At 42.3% G+C, this 20,484-nt stretch overlaps 1 protein-coding gene across 2 annotated transcripts in view; it reads left to right on the top strand.

Moving 5' to 3' along the window:
* adcy3a (adenylate cyclase 3a) overlaps positions 1-16,848 on the top strand; it is a 28,260-nt gene extending 11,412 nt beyond the window's left edge. The window contains exons 7-20 of one of the 2 annotated variants that reach the window (XM_052619320.1): positions 584-749; positions 835-951; positions 2,008-2,150; positions 3,131-3,292; positions 5,260-5,347; positions 6,009-6,125; positions 6,323-6,591; positions 11,636-11,717; positions 12,891-13,049; positions 13,133-13,279; positions 13,360-13,476; positions 13,560-13,686; positions 13,769-13,893; positions 15,292-16,848. In XM_052619320.1, the coding sequence (XP_052475280.1) occupies positions 584-749; positions 835-951; positions 2,008-2,150; positions 3,131-3,292; positions 5,260-5,347; positions 6,009-6,125; positions 6,323-6,591; positions 11,636-11,717; positions 12,891-13,049; positions 13,133-13,279; positions 13,360-13,476; positions 13,560-13,686; positions 13,769-13,893; positions 15,292-15,474 (2,002 nt within the window). In that variant the 3' untranslated portion in view covers positions 15,475-16,848. Of the gene's footprint in view, positions 1-583; positions 750-831; positions 952-2,007; positions 2,151-3,130; positions 3,293-5,259; positions 5,348-6,008; positions 6,126-6,322; positions 6,592-11,635; positions 11,718-12,890; positions 13,050-13,132; positions 13,280-13,359; positions 13,477-13,559; positions 13,687-13,768; positions 13,894-15,291 lie in introns of both variants that reach the window. The other variant, XM_052619319.1, reaches the window with a different exon arrangement.
* Positions 16,849-20,484: the final 3,636 nt, after the last annotated feature.

The following is a 20,484-nucleotide window of genomic DNA, read 5'->3' as shown; positions in this document are numbered from 1 at the left end:
GAAAGAAGATTGAAAGAAAGAAAGAAATATTCATTAGAAAGAAAGAAAAAAGAAAGATTAGTCAGAAAGAAAGCAAATAAAAAGATTCGTTAGAAAGAAAAAAAGAAAGAAAGAAGCTGTTTAATGGCACTCAGCAGGTTGCATGCATCAGTCCAAAAGAAGTGAAATGAAAAGTGTCCATCCATTAAAAAAATAGCATGTTGCTACCATGATTAGCAAGTGACTAGCATATACTTAGCATTATTAGCAAGTTACTAGCATGTACTTAGCATGATTAGCAAGTTACTAGCATGTACTTAGCATGATTAACAAGTGACTAGCATGTACTTAGCATGTATTTAGCATGATTAGCAAGTGACTAGCATGTACTTAGCATGATTAGCAAGTGACTAGCATGTACTTAGCATGATTAGCAAGGTATCTGACACTTAAGTCCTGCTTAAGTGGCTCAGAAGATGGATCCTGCAGCCGTTTAGTGAACTTACAGGGTAGTTTTCAACAGCTAAGCAGCAACAGTGTGTGTGTCCTGAGTGAAGCAGCTGGTTGTGTTGGCCAGTAACACACTCAAACGTGTGTCTGGTAGGCGAGTGCACATCTCCCAGAGTACCCTGGAGTGTCTGCATGGAGAGTTTGACGTGGAGCCGGGGAACGGAGGAGACCGCTGCGAGTACCTGAAGGAAAGGGGCATTGAGACGTATTTGGTGGTGGTGCCCAAGGGACCCGTGAGCAAGAGCAACATCAATGGAGTAGTGAGTGTGGGTTCCTGTGTCTGTTGTTTCTGTTCCTCTGTGTGTCTCTCCTTCTCACGCTCTCACCGCTGGATTCCTCCAGAAGCTGTCGGTGACGTCGTCTAATGGGAATTCTCCGCTGCTGATCAACACTACGGAGTGTAACGGGAGCGTCCACACGGCCTGCACCACACCGGAGGAGCCGGAGGAGCTGGACACACGCGTAATGACACCATGATCTCACACACTGTCAACACTGTCAATCTCTTTAACTTCTGTACTTAATGACAGAGTAAAGTGGCAAAGGATTTTGCTTCAGTCCCTGAAAAAGCTCTGTCAGTAATAATAATGCTAGGTGAAAATTGTATATTATTAACTTATTTTTACAAATATTAGCATAAAATAGGTTTTAAATGGTATTTAATTGTAACTTTAATTACTCATCAAAAATCGAGTTTTTATATTCAAAATATCTTCATGGAACATGATCTTTAATTAATATCCTAATGATGTTTGGCATAAAAGAAAAATCAATAATTTTGACCCATACAGTGTATTTTTGGCTATTGCTACAAATATGGGGTATTCATTAGAAATAAAGAAGAACTGCTTTTGTGCTCCTGGGACACATTTGTATTAAATTTACAGTGGAATACCATTTACAACCTATTTTACCCTAATATAAAAAAAAAAAAATGATAATTAAGATTTTTCAATTTTGCTAAATATTTCAGTTTCAAATAAAACAATTTATATTAATCAAATAATCCTGAAAAATAAAATCTACCATGGTTTCCCCAAAAATGTGAAGCAGCTCAACTCTTTTCAACATTGATAATAATCAAATCAGCAGATTATAATGATTTGCATGTTATCGAAATGGAAATAATTGATTTCTGATTTAAAAATGCCAAAGGATTTCACATTAGTCTGTAAAAAATGTATGCATGAATTAATTTGTTAGTTATAATAATGTTAAAAAATATATATATTATAGCCGCATGCGATGAACATGTTACAACCCATTTGGCTTCCGAATTCTATTGCATTTCTTAGCAAATCAGAAAAAAGGGATTTATTACTGTATAATTACAGGACTGGTATCGAAACGGCCCTTTAAATGATATATTTAAGCATGTTTATGTATTAGCATGATGACATCAGACAAAAACAACAACAACAACAACTTGAATAATTGTGCCAAATAATTGCAACTATAACGCTCCCATATTTCGGAGCCCTTCTTCTGAACAGTGAATGTGTGTGTGTTTGGTGGTAGGTGGTGAACCCCTCTTTTCCAAACCCTCGGCGGCGTTTGCGTCTGCGTGATCTGGCAGAGCGAGTCATCGACGCTCAGGAGAACGAACAGGAGCTCAACAAACTCCTCAATGAAGCTCTGCTGGAGAGAGAGACCGTGCAGGCGTAAGCAGAGGAACAATTATGGAAATTATATACATTCAAAAAAATGTATATTAAACGCAGTTAGTTGAACAAGTGTTTTCGACCTATTTAAGTAGGACTTAAGTGCATCTTTATATGTAATTTCATAATAAGTCTTCCTGCTAAGTGTTCCTGCTGAATGTACTGACAATCATTTATGACAAACTAAAACATACTTTCATGACATTTCTATTGAAACTTATATCATGTGTTTGAATATATTTGTTATTACACATTTGTATTGATTAAGTTGCAATTTAAGTGCATTTCAAATATATGTCGACTAACACACTTAAGTTAAAATTATAATCAAGTACTTCATATGTGCTTTAATATATTAGTCAATGCATCAAAACAGGTGTACTTCTTAAAAACATGAAACAAGATACATTTTACTTCTAATTTGCTGCTTATTAATAGTTAGTAATGTAGTTGTTAAATGTAGGTATGGTGCAGGGTGAAAAGATCATGCTTTTAAGTGTTACCTGAACTGTAAAGTAAAACGTTTGGTAACACTTTAGTATAGGGTCCAATTCACACCAATAACTAGTTGCTTATTAGCATGTCTATTATTAACATATTGGCTGTTTATTAGTGCTTATAAAGTATATATAACGCATGACATCCCTAATCCTACCCAATAGCCTAAACTTAACAACTACCTTATAAACTATTAATAAGCAGTAAATAAGGAGTTAACTGAGGCAAAAGTCATAGTTAATGGTTAGTTAATAGTGAGAATTGGACCCTAAAATAAAGTGTGACCAAACGTTTAATTTGAATTAATTTTAATTACAAAGTGCTCTTTTTGAAAGTGTGTTTAAGTGTGTTAAGAAACATGAAAGTGTCTCTCTTTGTTATTAATATTATGTATATATATTTTTTTAAATATACTTTTAGGATTCGTAGCGCACTCTTATTTCTCAGTGTTTGTGTTGAGCAGCTGGATGTGTGTGTTTCAGGCTGAAAGGGAAGCACACGAATGTTCTGTCCCTGCGCTTCACTGATCCGGAGCTGGAGACACGCTTCTCTGTGGAGAAGGAGAAGCAGAGCGGAGCGGCGTTCAGCTGCTCGTGTGTGGTGCTGCTCTTCACCGCCGTCATGGAGGCGCTCATTGACCCCAGGTCAGTTAACTATTAACACTAACACCATCAGCCCGCTACTTTAGCAGCCGGAGGTCAACGGAGGTCAGTCGTGATCTGTTTACAGTTATATCAGCATTTGTTTGTTGGTGCTGATGCTGTTTGGTGTTTTCCTTCGTCTCTGACCTTCACTGAAAGCTGGGAATCGTGCAGGTTTCCTGATTCAGTTAGATTCTGGTTTGATTTCGATTCATCTGTCACTTCAGCATACTTTAATTAATTAAAACATTTAATAAATGTATTGGGAACATTTTAGAATAATGGTCCATTAGTTGTGTTAGTTAACATGATCTAAGCAAGAACAATCCTTCTACAGCATTTATGAATCTTAGTTGATGTTAATTTCAACATTTACTAATGCATTATTCAAATCAAAAGTTGTGCGTGTTAGCATTAGTGAATGCAGTGTGAATTAGCATGAACTAACAATGAATAACTGTATTTTCATTAACAAAGGTGAATAAATACAGTAATAAATGTACTGTTCATTGTTTGCTCATGTTAATTAAATGGGGGGTGAAATGCTATTTCATGCATACTGAGTTTTTTACACTGTTAAAGAGTTGGATTCCCATGCTAAACATGGACAAAGTTTCAAAAATTAAGTTGTGCGTTTGAAGGAGTATTTCTGTTCCAAAAATACTCCTTCCGGTTTGTCACAAGTTTCGGAAAGTTTTTTTCGAGTATGACTCTGTGTGACGTTAGATGGAGCGGAATTTCCTTATATGGGTCCTGAGGCACTTCTGCCGGAAGAGCGCGCGCTCCTGTATAGCAGAGCACTGAGAGCACAACAGACTTCACTGATCAGAGCGAGAGCGTCGCGAAATGTCACAAAAGAAGTGTGTTTTTGGTTGCCAGGGCAAGACAACCCTGCACAGATTACCAAAAGAGAAACAGCATTAAGGGACCAGTGGATGGAGTTTATTTTTACAGAGCATCAACGAAGTTGTGCAAGTGTTTGTGTTTGTTCCCTGCATTTCGAAGATGCTTGTTTTACAAACAAGGCCCAGTTTGACGCCGGATTTACACATCGTTTATTTCTTAAGGATGATGCAATCCCAACGAAAAAGGGTCACGATCGTGTGTTGGAACCGCAGGCGGTGAGTAAAAGTGTTAACTTAGCTATCGGCGCGTAAGCACATCAAGTAAACAACATGCGATGTTGTCATCAAACTGCACTTTCCACATGTACAGCTTAAAAAAAACAAAAAAAGACGACAAAGAAAGTGGAACTTAGTCATTTTCCAAAACCGCTAAGCAAATATATTCAGTTCCAGTACATACCACATAGAGACGTCGTTGCTGCTGCTGCTCTTGTTAAATTTCAGCCTCTGGATCTGATTCTGGATCATAAATATACGCTGAATCTGACTGTTAGCCATGGTTTGTTTTGGATGATGGTTTTTTTCCTCACGGTAATGTCACAGCTTCCACATGCTCTCAACGCAAAAGCCTACTCGCGCTCGTGATTCTTTAGCTCCGCCCACACGTCACGCCTCCAGCCACTCATGTTTTTCCGGGAAAAATCGGTACAGACTATCTTTCTCTTATGAATATAATAAAACTAAAGACTTTTTGGAGTTATGAAGGATGCAGTACTACTCTATAGGTACTCAAGATTAACAGGAGATTGAGTGAAAACGAGCATTTCACCCCCCCTTTAATGAATTAACTAACATGAACTAATGGACCATTATTCTAAAGTGTTACATTGATATACAATATATTTATTTAGCTTGATTCAGCAATAATACATTATATTTTACAGTTAATTTACCTTACCGTTTTTTATTTATTTTAAGTATTTATACTTTTAAGATTTTAATATAATATAAAATAGAAATCAAACGCGATCTTTTTCACGAGTGTTTTAACAGCATTAGGCTAGGAATGGCCGTGTGTTTCTGTATTGATGTATCTTCCCCTGTCTGTGTATTTTTGCTCCGCAGGTTGGTTGCAAACTATGTGACTCTGGCTGTAGGTGAAGTCTTGCTTCTCATTCTTACTCTCTGTTCGCTGGCAGCCATTTTCCCTCGGGTGAGTTACTGTTATAACTCCTTCCTCCACCAATCACATGCTTAACACATGTGTGCTTGGTTTCGTACGTGATGCCAATTTCTTGTTGCACTCAAAAATACAGTAGTCAAGTTGTTTCCAGCTTTTGTTTGGTGTCAACTTTAACATGTTTACTGCTAACATCATGATCCACGCTCTGCTGAGAAATCATATATTTCCAATGCACCCGTCAACTTCTTTTGTAATATCAATATAACTAGTCACATGCATGAAATGTGGTTCCCGAGGCTCTTCCATTTACTGTTGGAGCACGCAGCAGTATATCCGACTCATCCTCATTAGTTAGGTCAACACATTCCCCATTGACTAATAAAGTTCCCAGTATTGATTCTCTCTCAAGCACACACACACACACACACACACACACACAGATTGAGCGAGAGCAGAGATAATGTGTTTCCGTAGGGCGAGACGGTCACGCACACGTCCACTAGGCAACAGATGAAGGACGCATGAGTCCGTATGGCTCAACTGAAGAATGTATTGATTTTTAAAAGCACGTTGCTGTGAATTAAATCGAACTGAACACATGCACACTGTGACTAGATCACAGGCCTTTCCTCTGACTTCACTGCTGTCAGAACAGACAGACAACTTCTGCTTCTTTGTCTTGTTTTCAAAGGTATTTCCAAAGAGATTGGTGTCGTTCTCCACTTGGATTGATCACACGCGCTGGGCTCGCAACACGTGGGCCATGGCGGCCATCTTTATAGTCACAATGGCAGACATAGTAGATATGGTAAGGAACCAGTGAACACGGTAGACAAAGTATAACCCACCCACATTTTCATAACTAACTGTAATTTAATTACACAAACTGTAACGGATGAATTAAATGGACAAACATCATTTTTAGCATCTAAAACAACGGAGAAAGCAACACACATCACGTTTAAGATGATGCTTTTGAAGCCTGTGCTCGTGTGTCTTCTGTAGCTGAGCTGTCGTCCAGCGGAGTCCTCCTCAAACGAGGCGACTGCGGTCACTCCGGTCACTGCGGCCGCCAGCGGCTGCTCAGAGAATCCCAAATACTACAGCTACGTCTCCGTACTGGCACTGATGGCCACCACCATGCTGGTGCAGGTCAGCCACATGGTGAAGCTCACCCTCATGCTGCTGATCAGCGGAGCTACAGCCGTGGTCAACATCTACAGCTGGAGGGACATCTTTGACCTGTACGACCTGACGCACTTTAAGGAATACAGGTGGGTCAAGCACCAATCACAGCAGGGATTAGCACTATTATCTCCAATTAGTATGTGATTGACATCTCAAATCAAGCAGTCTGTGTAGCAGAGGGGTGTTGCTGCTGATTTAAAGTGATATTTCACCCAAAAATGAAAATTCACCCTCTTGTTGTTCCATGTCAAGTCAAGTCAATTGATGGCTGTGATGCAAAGCTGAATTTTCAGCATCATTACTCTTAGTCTTCAGTGTCACGTGATCCAATAGGAGTTATTAAAATATGCAGATTTGCATCTGTAATGAAGGTTCAATCAGAGTAGAGGAAGGAGACCAGAGTCGGCGTACGGGGCTCGTGAGAGGCTTTATTCCAAAACCAAAACAAAACAAATAAACAAACAAACAAGCGCGGCAGGTGCACGCACTCTCTAACAGCACTTCGGCCACGGATACTGCGTCTGGTTTGCTCGATCGCTCTCCAGCTTCCTGCGCTCACGAGTCCCCGTCTCTCTCTCCTTTCGCCGGCTGTCACGCTCCTTAAATGCGGGTTCCCCACGCCAATCACTGAAACGAGATCCAGGTGTTACTTGTTTCTCACCTGAACCACTTATCGCCGCTCGTCTCTTCACTCGCTCTCCCGTTGCAGACTTCGCTAAACCACGCCTCCGCCACCTACCCCCACCGCCCGACTCAGGCCGGGGAGCCATCCGGCCTGCAGCCCCCCCCCCCCCATTCCTGGAGAGGAAATCGGCCACAGCCATCTGCGCCCCCGGCCTGTGAATCACCTTGAACTTAAATGGCTGTAAAGCTAGATACCAACGGGTGATTCGCGCGTTGGTATCCTTCATGCGGTGGAGCCACTGGAGGGGCGCGTGGTCCGAGCAGAGGGTGAACTCCCGTCCCAGGAGGTAGTAACGAAGGGTGAGAACCGCCCACCTGATGGCCAAACACTCCTTCTCTATGGTGCTGTACTTAGTCTCTCTCTTGGAGAGCTTCCGACTAATGTACAGCACCGGGCGGTCTTCCCCCCCCACCTCCTGGGACAGGACCGCGCCCAGCCCCCTGTCCGACGTGTCGGTCTGCAAAAAAAAGGGGAGAGCAAAGTTAGGAGAGTGCAGGAGCGGCCCGCCACACAGGGCCGCTTTAACTCGGGTAAAGGCCCGTTGGCACGGCTCCGTCCACTGGACCGTATCTGGTACCTCCTTTTTAGTGAGGTCAGTCAACGGGCTGGTGAGGTCCGAATAATGAGGAATAAACCTCCTGTAATATCCCACCAGCCCCAAGAACTGCCTCACCTCCTTTTTGGTCTTGGGCCTGGGACAGGTTGCAATTGCTGCCGTCTTATCAATTTGGGGACGCACCTGCCCGTGGCCCAAGTGGAAGCCCAGATTTTTTACCTCCAACCGCCCAACTGCGCACTTCCTGCAACTGCGCGATGTCAGTGAGCTGCGAGGGCGAGAGGTGGTCCCCTCCTAGAGCCAGTGCGAGGGGTTTTCCTTTAATAATCGCCTCTGGCCCGAGATCCTCCTCCCCACTCACTACCGTCGCTAGCAACACTGACTCCTCCCCGCTCCATTTTTTAAGGAGGTTGAGGTGGTAGATTTGCCGTGAGTCGCCTCTATCTGTCCGTATTACCTCATAATTGAGATCTCCTATCCGCCGTGTGACCTCAAATGGTCCTTGCCACTTGGCTAACAATTTGGAGCTAGAGGTTGGCAGTAAAACGAGCACTTTATCTCCCGGTGCAAATTCTCGTAGCTTAGTTCCCCGGTTATATAGCTGGCTTTGTCTGCCCTGGGCCTGAAGCAAATTCTCCATAGAGAGCCGCCCCAGTGTATGGAGTTTTGCGCGCAGGTCCAGGACATATTGAATTTCATTTTTGCTATCCGAGTGTCCGTCCTCCCAAGTTTCTCTCAGGACGTCTAGCACCCCCCTGGGCTGACGTCCATAGAGAAGCTCCAAGGGGGAAAACCCCGTGGAGACTTGGGGGACTTCGCGCACAGCAAATAAGAGGGGTTCTAGCCAACGGTCCCAATTTTTCGCGTCTTCATGTACGAATTTCCGGATCATGGTTTTTAATGTGCGATTAAACCGTTCGACCAGACCGTCCGTTTGTGGGTGATAGACGCTGGTACGCACCGCTTTAATGCCCAATAATCCGTACAATTCGTTTAACGTGCGCAACATAAACGCGGTGCCCTGGTCCGTGAGAATCTCTTTTGGGATTCCCACGCGGGAGATTAAACGAAACAAGGCATCCGCCACACTTTTGGCTGAGATGTTGCGGAGCGCCACTGCTTTTGGATACCGTTGTTGCGTAATCCACTAAGACTAACGCGAAACGGTGTCCCCGTGCGGATCGCTCTAACGGCCCGATCAGGTCCATACCAATTCGCTCGAAGGGGACCAGCACTAGAGGAATAGGGCGCAAAGGCGCTTTTGGAACGGCCGGTGGGTTTACTAGCTGACATTCCCGACAAGACGCGCACCACCTGCGCACGTTCTCGTGAATGCCCGGCCAAAAGAATCGGGTCGTTAGACGATTTAGTGTTGCTGCTACTCCTAAGTGCCCTGCCATAGGATTACAATGCGCCGTCCGGAAAAGCATTTCCCGACGGCTCCGCGGTACTAACAGCTGGGTTGTATCTTCATTTGTCTGAGCGTCGTGGGTCACTCGATACAACCTGTCTTTAATAACGGCAAAATACGGGTGGGATAGCGGATGCTCAGGGTGGAGGACCCGCCCATCGATCGAGCGGACCTGCTCGAAGGCATGCTTCAGCGTCTCGTCCTGGGATTGTTCCAGGGGAAAGTCATCGCGGCCGGCAAGGTTTAGCCTCGCCATGCCGCTCGGTTCCCCTGAGACCGCCCCGCTAGGCCCCGGGACAGATTCTCCCACCTGAGCGCTCACCCCGCCCCCCGGCTGGTTCTTTCCCCCGACGGCACCCGCTGTCAAACACCCTAGTAAATGCTGAAATGCTGGCCAATTCGTCCCCAAAATTAGCGGATGCCGTAGGCGCGGACTAACGGCCACCTCCACACTATGCTTATGGCCCCGAAATTTAATACCTATGGCTTTTAATGGATATTCCCTTATATCCCCGTGCACACACCTCACCTTAACCATGCGGCCCGTATCCAATGCCCCGGATTGTATCAGGCTTTGATGGATGGAGGTCTGGTTACAACCTGAATCCACCAGAGCCTGATAGGTACCCCCCTTAATACTCACGGGTATTTGATACAGGCCGGCTTGATCGGGGGCTGCCTGCGGGTCGTCCGGGATCCGGACCAGTGTCCCCACCTCCATCATCGGGCACCTGTCCACAAAGTGGCCTGGATCCCCGCAACGCCAGCAGGCTGGCCCGGGTCTCCCCGCTGCCCTAGTGGCGGGAAGTGGCTCAGGGGATTGACGTGGGGAAGCAGCCGGAGTGTCTTCACTCCCCCGTCACTGGGGAGTGGCCATCCCTCGTGCGGGACCTCGGGCCCCGGCCGCAGGCTCCATCGCCACCCTCCAGCGGGGCGCAGCCCTCGGTGGCCCCACCCAATGGGACCTAGGGAGAGGGAGAGATTTCGGAGTGGGGGGGGAGGGGGAAACAGAGAGAGAGAGAGACAGCAGGGAGGGGCTCGCCGACCCCGGAGCACGCCGCCAGCTGATCCTCCGCCAGTTGGATGGCCAGATCCAGCGACGCCGGGCGGTGGCACTGGACCCACTGGGCGGACTTCTTTGGAAGGCGGGAGATGAACTGCTCCAGTACCACCGCGTTGATGATGGATTCGGTGTCGCCGTCCCCGGCCAACAGCCATTTGTGGCACGAGTCCCGGAGCTGCTGCGCCAACACAAAGGGTCAGCCCGCCTCGGCCAGCTCCAGTGACCGGAAGCGCTGGCGATGTTGTTCTGGGCTGAGGCCCACCCTCTGGAGGATGGCTCGTCTGAGGTCGGCGTAGACCAGGAGGTTCGGGACGGGTAGTTGTTGGGCCGCCTTCTGGGCCTCCCCCGACAGCAGAGGGATCACCCGTACAGGCCAGCTGTCCACCGGCCACCCACACGCCTCCGCAGTCCGCTCGAACAAGTCAAGGAAAGCCTCCGGGTCGTCAGTGGGTCCCATCTTGGGGAGTGGCATGTGAGGGGGCGGGGCGCTGGGGGAGGCCGTCCCCGTCCGAGCCTCCCGGTCCAGCAAGCTCCGGACCAGCTCGCGGTCCTTCTGCTGGGCCCGCATCATCGCCTGGAACCGGTGGTCTTGGTCGGCCCGCAGGTCCAGCAGGGCCTGGTGGTGTTCTTGGTGCAGGCCCGCGAGCGATGATATGATGTCCGCAAATGGCGAGGCTGATGTAGCTGACGGAGTCTGCATGGCGAACGCTCTCCTTCCTCCCGGGTTTCGGCACCAGTGTAATGAAGGTTCAATCAGAGTAGAGGAAGGAGACCAGAGTCGGCGTACGGGGCTCGTGAGAGGCTTTATTCCAAAACAAAACAAATAAACAAACAAACAAGCGCGGCAGGTGCGCACACTCTCTAACAGCACTTCGGCCACGGATACTGCGTCTGGTTTGCTCGATCGCTCTCCAGCTTCCTGCGCTCACGAGTCCCCGTCTCTCTCTCCTTTCGCCGGCTGTCACGCTCCTTAAATGCGGGTTCCCCACGCCAATCACTGAAACGAGATCCAGGTGTTACTTGTTTCTCACCTGAACCACTTATCGCCGCTCGTCTCTTCACTCGCTCTCCCGTTGCAGACTTCGCTAAACCACGCCTCCGCCACAGCATGCTAAAGAAACATTTCTGCTGAACACAACAGAAGATAGTTTTTTTTTTCATGCTATGGAAGTCAATGGCTACCGTCGACAGTTGGGTGACAAATATTAATCAAAATGTGTTCACAAGAAGAAAGAAACTCATAGTTAACATCACATAAATTATGACAGAAATGTCATTTTTAGGTGAACTGTCCCTTTAAGTGATCAGATTTACTGACATTGAATGAGCCTGTTATCTCCAGGTATTGAAATAGAGAAATGCAGTCTTACTCTTCAAGTTGATTTAATCTGTTTTTTGTTTTTTTTGTTTTACAGATTTCATCTTGTGCCCTCCAAATACGCCATGAGTGTGATGATCTTCATCATGATGGTCAGCTTCTACTACTTCTCCCGACATGTGAGATTAACTTTTTTATCTTTCTTTATTGAGTCTCAAAAGTAGATTTTTTCTACTCTTTCTCATATGATGAAATGTGTGAGGACTGGGACTCTCAAAGTCCAAAATGATATAAAAGCACCTAAAAATGTAATGTTTTTTATCCCAAGTCTTCTGAATTCGTACAGGAGTTATGTTTCAGGAACGGGCCAAAATGTATGTTGTTATTTATGGAAAATTTTCAACTTTTTAGATCCTTTCAAATCCAATTTAAATATTATATGCATTCTGTCAGGTTTGATATCAATGACATTTGGGACCCTGGACCACAAAACCATTCATAAGGGACAATATTTGTCTGAGATATAACTATTTGTAAATCTGGAATCTGAGGGAGCAAAAAATCTAAATATAAATAAAATTATATTTAAAGTGGTCCAAATGAATTCTTAGCAATGCATATTACTGGTCAAAAATTAAGTTTTGATATGTTTACAATTTACAAAATATCTTCATGGAACATTATCTTTATTTAATATCCTAATGATTTTTGGCATAAAAGAAAAGTCGATCATTTTGACCCATACAGTGTATTCCTGACTATTGCTACAAATATACCCCAGAGACTTTTCTTTAAAGTGCAATAGTTTGGGGTCTGTAAAATTTTTAATGCTTTGAAAGAAGACTCTTATTCTCACCAATGCTGCATTCATTCGATCAAAAATACAGTAAAATTGTGAAATATTATTTCAATTTAAAATAACTTTTCTGTGTGAATATGTTTAGCATAGTGTTATAGATGGACATTTTAATGTGTTTGGTCTTGGAACAATAGATCTGCCATTACATCCACAGACATGCTGCTGTATGTGCTGCAGGTGGAGCTGGGGGAGGTGGAGGGTTTCTAAAGTGTGCTGCAACTGTATTTAAAGGTTGAGCAGCGAGCTCATTGGCTGCTGGTGTGAATAATGATGTGATTATTTCAGCCTGTGCCATCTAGTCTCATGATTGAACTTTGTATTTTAAAATGTGATGCGCAGCTGTATTTTCAGCATCATTCCTCCAGTCTTCAGTGTCACATGATCTTCAGAAATCACTCTAATATGATGATTTGCTGCTCAAGAAACATTTCTGATTATTGTCAATGATAAAAACAGCGCCGATTCATATATTTTTGTGTACATTGTGGCTCAGGTGGAGAAGCTGGCACGCACGCTGTTCCTGTGGAAGATTGAAGTGCATGAGCAGAAGGAGAAGGTGTACGAGATGCGGCGCTGGAACGAGGCTCTGGTCACTAATATGCTTCCGGAGCACGTCGCCCGACATTTCCTGGGCTCCAAGAAGAGGGACGAGGTGAGAAATCCAGCCGGTCGGCCTCCGCGTCCATATTTTACACAGATTCTGTGTAAACCTCAGTTCACTTTCCTCCGTCCCAGGAGCTCTACAGCCAGTCCTACGACGAGATCGGAGTCATGTTCGCCTCCATCCCAAACTTCTCTGATTTCTATACGGAGGAAAGCATCAACAACGGCGGGATCGAGTGTCTGAGGTTCCTCAATGAAATCATTTCGGATTTTGATAGCGTAAGTACTAGTAGTGTTTCACCCAGTTGTTGCCAGTCAAAGCAGAAGCGCTGTTATTCGTTCACGTTTGTGCTCTTCAGCTGTTAGACGAGCCGCAGTTTCGCTGTATAACTAAGATCAAGACTATTGGCAGCACGTATATGGCAGCATCAGGAGTCACTCCAGACAATAACACCAACGGTTACGCTTGTATGAAGGTAAAGACCATACATACGAGTCTAATATATCCATCTAGTTCTGATGAAACCGAGGTAGAAACGATTTGTGTCCTTCCCGACAGAAAGAAGAGGTTTCAGAGCGGGAACGCTGGCAGCACTTGGCAGATCTTGCTGATTTTGCTCTGGCCATGAAAGTCACGCTGATGAACATCAACTACCAGTCCTTCAATAACTTCATGCTCCGCATCGGTCAGTGGCCTGACGTCCGGCTGTGTGTGAACGACACAATGATTCACAACGCTTCATGTTTGGCTGCGTGTTTTTTCTGTAGGGTTGAATAAAGGGGGTGTTTTGGCTGGTGTGATCGGGGCCCGTAAACCTCATTTTGACATCTGGGGAAACACTGTGAATGTCGCCAGTCGCATGGAGTCCACAGGGGTGATGGGGAACATCCAGGTGAGGCTGGGTAGCTTGACTTTAGCTGAACTACATTTATAGTGTTCCTGTAGCTCAATTGGTAGAGCATTGCTTTCTCAAGCGCAAGGTTGAGGGTTCGATTCCCCAGGAACACATGATAGGTAGAGATAGCCTGAATGCAATGTAAGTCGCTTTGGATAAAAGCGTCTGCTAAATGCATAAACTTAAATAATAATACATTTAATTAAATTTAAAAAACTAAACAAATAATAACAAATATTTTATTTATGAAAATAAAAGGCCAATTAAATGTACTTAAAAACAGACACTTTCATGAGTGTTTCTTATAAACACTTTGCACTTTGTAATAAAGTTAAACGTTTTACTTTAAGGTACGCTTTAAATCATTATATTTCAATTATGTTTTGTGCACTTATAATAACATGCTTATTTAAAGTTAATATATAAATGTATTAAGTTGCAACTTAATCATTTCAAATGTGTTTTTTAATTACAAATATATTTAAATACATGGCATACATGTTTCAATAAAAATGACACTAAAGTATATTTTAGTTTACCATAAATACTTGTCAATACTTGTCAAAGACAATAGAAGTAATTATAAAATGACATGTAAAGATGATCTTAAGTGGATCAAAAAAAAAAAAAAATTGCTAAAAAACTAAAGTTTGGGTAATTGCATTTACAATAAACAATATATTCAGTTTGCACTTACTGTTATTTATGTAATATGTACTCTTTTTGAAAATATATTATAGTGTACTAAAGCTAAAGATATAAACAAACAAAACAATAAATACCGTAGTCATATGATTTTAACCTCATCAAAGCTTCTAAAAACTCTTTCAGTCTTTATTTAAAATCTGCAACCTGTAAATCATGAGTTAGAAAAGTAAGCAAGAGCGTGATTATAAACACGATTAGATAATTTTACTTGTTTGGTCTGGTAATGTTTAATGCCTCAACAACCTCTGTAGTCACATTTAGCGATTTGTTAGCAAGCACCTTTATCAAGACTCGCAAGAAATCACAAGGGGGTTTTACTGATGTCTTAAGGCTCATTCACACCACGATATAACGATAACTATGAAGATAATGATATTAGCATCCACACCACTGGATTATATTGTCCGTTTATTCTGGCACACGCGTGTCTGCCACTTTAAATTCTCAAGTACATTACAGCAGGATTGATTTTGATTGGCTGTCAATATTTGTATTGTTAGAACTATATTTTTATCGTTATCTTTATCGTTATCCTTATCGTTATTGATTATCGTCCTTGGAGTGAATAGGCCTTTAGAATAAAACCTGAGAACATAAGAAAAAAGAAAAAACAGGACGGTGCAACAGGAAGTTGAAATGTACAGTGACATCTCTGTATGCTAGCTAAACAAACTCTGCTTCCCCCAGGTGGTGGAGGACTGCTACTGCATCCTGAAGGACTACGGCTTCCGCTTCGTCAGGAGAGGACCCATATTCGTCAAGGGGAAAGGAGAGCTGCTCACCTACTTCCTAAAGGGACGTGAAAAACAAGGCTCCTTCATTAACGGCTCTTCTGTGACCCTGCCGCACCAAGTGGTGGACAGCTCTTGACCGACAGGCACACACACTTGCTGGCGCACACCTCACCTCATACCTCTTCTGCCGAGTACAGTGCTCCAGTAATTAGTTCTTTCAAATCTGTTTTCTCTATTTATTAGGCTGAGGGAAGAAACATTGAGAGAGACTTTCTGTTTATTTAAGAGAAGTACTATATAATCTAAATTTTGGAGTTGTGCACAGAGATGAGTGTATGAAATAAAACAAGCTGAATGACTGCTAAAGTGATAAACAGGTTGTTCTTAAACTCAAGCCACAACGAATACATTAAACTCTACTCTATATTACGCACTGCACTGCTCAAAGAAACTGACAAATTACCTATTTTTGTTCTTCTTTCATTTAATTATTTAATCCTTTATTTAAAGATTACACTGAAAGTCCCAGAAATATCTGAATGTTGTTCGCAATTGAAGAGCTTTTCCGAATGCCTGTGTAGGAAAGCATACTGACTGCCTTTGCCTCTTCTGAAAGTGTGTGTGTGTGTGTGTGTGTCTGTGTGTTTGTGTGTTCATGCATTTCTAAAGTCTAGTCACATTTTCTCTTTTGAATTTTAATAATTTGTAATGGATGTACATGAGGGTTTGAAAGTCTGAGACCACATTAAATCATGAGTTTTAATCATAGACCGTATAAAAACAGGTTTTAATAATGGAAATAACCATACAGTTCTTGGATTACTCATAAAATATGTAAAAAATAAAACTAAGTGTTAATAAAATTATTATGCTGTCAATGTAACTAGTAATGAAAAATATTGTATTCTAAAAATAAACACAAGCACTTTCATTATTTGTCTCAGACATTTGGACCCCAGTATATGTTTTAGTGTTCCTCATGTGCCAAATACAAGCCACTATGTGTGTCAGTTTGTGCTACTCTGAGGACATGTGTGAGTATCAGTGTGTGAACGGGTTCATTGTGCGTGGCATTGCAGGGATGAACGTTTCTTAGTTCAAAATATATTCCCCACAGTGTCTTTCCTCAAGGATTAGATGAATGTGCAATAGTTTATTCTTTTACTGCATTCTGCTCTCCATTACAGTTTTAAGAAGAGCCCTCTTCTCCCAGCAAGTCATATTTTTATATTATGATGTAAAAGTTGTAGTTAAAGAGTATTGTACACAGAGACAGGACGTTAGGCTGGATCGGTGTGTCTTCTAAACTGTCCAGACAGTTCATTTATTACCAGTGTCAGGGACCTTCTGTGTCGGTTAGCAGAAATCCATTTGATTTTGAGTTGAAATGGTATATGAAGGCATGACTTTGTGGCCGATCGCTGTGGTTTGATGCAGGATTTTGCTAAAATTTGATATTTTTGAATTATCCTTAGATATGGAATAAAATGGCACTTTGAAAGATCTGTTATGTAATGCTGTCTGAGTCTGATTATTTTAAGTGTGTTGGTAAATTTTTACATTTTAAATGTGTTTTTGAATTTCTTCGACATAATGGTTCCCCAAAAACCATCATTGCTGTTACCCTGAATCTTTGGGAACATGGTATTACAACACTGATGACAACAAAATAATACAAACAACACATATAGTTCTACTGTTTCGAGGTAGTTTGTTAACAAGGTTGGCATTACTCGCTTCCTATAAATGGCTCTGGTATTTTACAGCATGTTCACAACACCTTGCAAAACGCTGTAAGTTAGATCAACATCCTCCAAAAGCACAAACAAAAAATAACACTTGAAAAAAATCTCTTAAAATATTTGGGTAACACTTTATTTAAAGGACCAATTCTCACTATTAACTCGCACCCTAAAGAAAGCAGCTCTGAAAATGGAGTGCTGCTCTAGAGGTAAACTAGAGCTGTCGATCATAACATACTACTAGAGAGACTGGAAAACTGGGTCTGGCTTTCTGGGATGGTACTCAAATGGTTCAGATCATACTTAGAAGGGAGAGGCTATTATGTGAGTCTAGAAGAGCATAAGTGAATGTCCATGACATGCGGAGTCCCACAAGGCTCAATTCTTGCACCGCTCTTGTTTAGCCTGTATATGCTTCCACTAAGTGATGAAAGATGAGATAATGAGAAAGAACCATGATAATGGTTAGATGAGATAATGAGAAAGAACCTAGCTGCTATGCTGATGATACCCAGATTTACCTAGCCTTATCTCTAAATGACTACAGCCCCATTGACTCCCTCTGCCAATGCATTGATGAAATTAATAGTTGGATGTGCCAGAACTTTCTTTAATTAAACAAGGAAAAAACTGAAGTCGATGCATTTGGAAACAAAGATGGAGTTCTCAAGGTGAATGCATACCTTGACTCTAGGGGTCTAACAACTTAAAATCAAGTCAGGAATCTTGGTGTGATTCTGGAGACAGACCTTACTTTCAGTAGCCATGTCAAAGCAGTAATTAAATCAGCATACTATAATTTTAAAAACATTGCAAGAATTAGATGTTTTGTTTCCAGTCAAGACTTGGAGAAACTTGTTCATGCGTTTATCACCAGCAGGGTGGACTATTGTAATGGGCTCCTCACCATACTTCCCAAAAAGACCATTTGACAGCTGCAGCTCATCCAGAACGCTGCTGCTAGGATTCTGACTAGAACCAAATCTGAGCATATCACACCAGTCCTCAGGTCCTTAAACTGGCTTTCAGTTACATTAAGGATTGATTTTAAAGTACTTTTACTCATATATAAGTCACTAAATGACCTAGGACCAAAATATATTTCAGATATTCTCACAGAATATAAACCTAACAGAACACTCAGATCACAAGGATCGAGTCAGTTAGAAATACAAAGGGTTCACACAAAACAAGGGGAGTCATCCTTTAGTTACTAATGCTGCCCACAGTTGGAATCAGTTTCCAGAAGAGATCAGATGTGCTAATACACAAGTCACATTTAAATCTAGACTCAAAACCCATCTGTTTAGCTGTGCATTTATTGAATGAGCACTGTGCTATGTCCAAACTGATTGCACTATATTTTCACTGTTTTCTTTTTTTTAATATAAAATCATTTTCTAACTATTTTTAAATTCATTTTAAGTAAATGTTTTAATCATTTTAAAAGTTTTAAGATTGCTATTAATAATTTTACTTTATTTATGTAGAGCACTTTGAATTACCATTGTGTCCGAAATGTGCTATATAATGTGCCCTGCCTTGCCTAAAGGTATTTCGTATTGCTTGGCGGGAAAGTAACCTATCCTACAGGAAAGCATTAAAAACTGCTAGATCTGATTACTTTTTGTCTCTTTTAGAAGAAAACAAACATAACCCCAGGTATTTATTGAATACAGTGGGGTATACACTCTTCACGCTTTACATGTTACCATTGGGGGATATCATCAAGAAACATGGTGTTAGCTTTCACAGTTATGCTGATGGGACTCAGCTCTATATTTTTTGCGGCCCGGTGAAACACACCAATTTGAAAAACTAACGGAATTCATAGTCGATATAAAAAAGTGGATGACGAGTAATTTCTTACTGCTAAATTCTGAAAAGACAGAGGTGTTAATTATAGGACCTAAAAACTCTGCTTGTAATAACATAGAACACTGTCTAAGACTTGATGGTTGCTCTGTCAATTCTTCGTCATCAGATAGGAACCGAGAAGTGCATTTTTCCATCTCAAAAATATATCTAAATTATGGCCTATGCTCTCAATGTCATATGCAGAAATGTTAATCCATGCATTTATGACCTCAAGGTTAGATTATTGTAATGCTTTATTGGGTGGTTGTTCTGCACGCTTGGTAAACAAACTACAGCTAGTCCAAAATGCAGCAGCAAGAGTTCTTACTAGAGCCAGGAAGTATGACCATATTAGCCCAGTCCTATCATTGCTGCACTGGCTCCCTAACAAACATTGTATAGATTTTAAAATATTGCTTATTACTTATAAAGCCCTGAATGGTTTAGCACCTCAGTATTTGAATGAGCTCCTTTTACATTATAATCCTCTACTTACGCTACATTCTCAAAACTCAAGGCAATTTGATAATACCTAGAATATCAAAATCAACTGCGGGCGGCAGATCCTTTTCCTATCTGGTGCCTAAACTCTGGAATAACCTACCTAACATTGTTCGGGAGGCAAACACACTCTTGCAGTTTAAATCTAGATTAAAGACCCATCTCTTTAACCTAGCATACACATTACATACTAATATGCTTTTAATATCCAAATCCGTTCTACGCTAATATTAGTCTGTTTCTCTCTTATTCTGATGTCACTGTAGCCACCAGATCCAGTCTGTGTCCAGATCAGAGGGTCACTGCAGTCACCCGGATCCAGTACGTATCCAGACCAGATGGTGGATCAGCACCTAGAAAGGACCTCTACTGCCCTGAAAGACAGCGGAGACCAGGACAACTAGAGCCCCAGATACAGATCCCCTATAAAGACCTTGTCTCAGAGGACCACCAGGACAAGACCACAGGAAACAGATGATTCTTCTGCACAATCTGACTTTGCTGCAGTCTGGAATTGAACTACTGGTTTCGTCTGGTCAGAGGAGAACTGGCCCCCCAACTGAGCCTGGTTTCTCCCAAGGTTTTTTTTCTCCATTCTGTCACCGATGGAGTTTCGGTTCCTTGCCGCTGTCCCCTCTGGCTTGCTTAGTTGGGGTCACTTCATCTACAGCGATATCGTTGACTTGATTGCAAATAAATGCACAGACACTATTTAAACAGAACTGAGATGATGACATCACTGAATTCAATGATGAACTGCCTTTAACTATCATTTTGCATTATTGACACACTGTTTTCCTAATGAATGCTGTTCAGATGCTTTGACACAATGTATTTTGTTTAAAGCGCTATATAAATAAAGGTGACTTGACTTGACTTGACTTTACACATATTCACAGTTTCTGAAAATGAAAATATTAAATGCAATAAACAGTAAAATAACAGAATTTAGAAACAACAACAGCATTTTCACCTTTTTAAAAAATATATATATATATAACGACATCTGGATGACTGCTAGGAAATGTCCATGGTTTCCATTTCAG

This window comes from Carassius gibelio, chromosome A16 (genome assembly GCF_023724105.1).
Source record: "Carassius gibelio isolate Cgi1373 ecotype wild population from Czech Republic chromosome A16, carGib1.2-hapl.c, whole genome shotgun sequence".
NCBI classification, from domain to species: domain Eukaryota; kingdom Metazoa; phylum Chordata; class Actinopteri; order Cypriniformes; family Cyprinidae; genus Carassius; species Carassius gibelio.
This window is presented reverse-complemented; position numbering and strand designations above follow the sequence as displayed.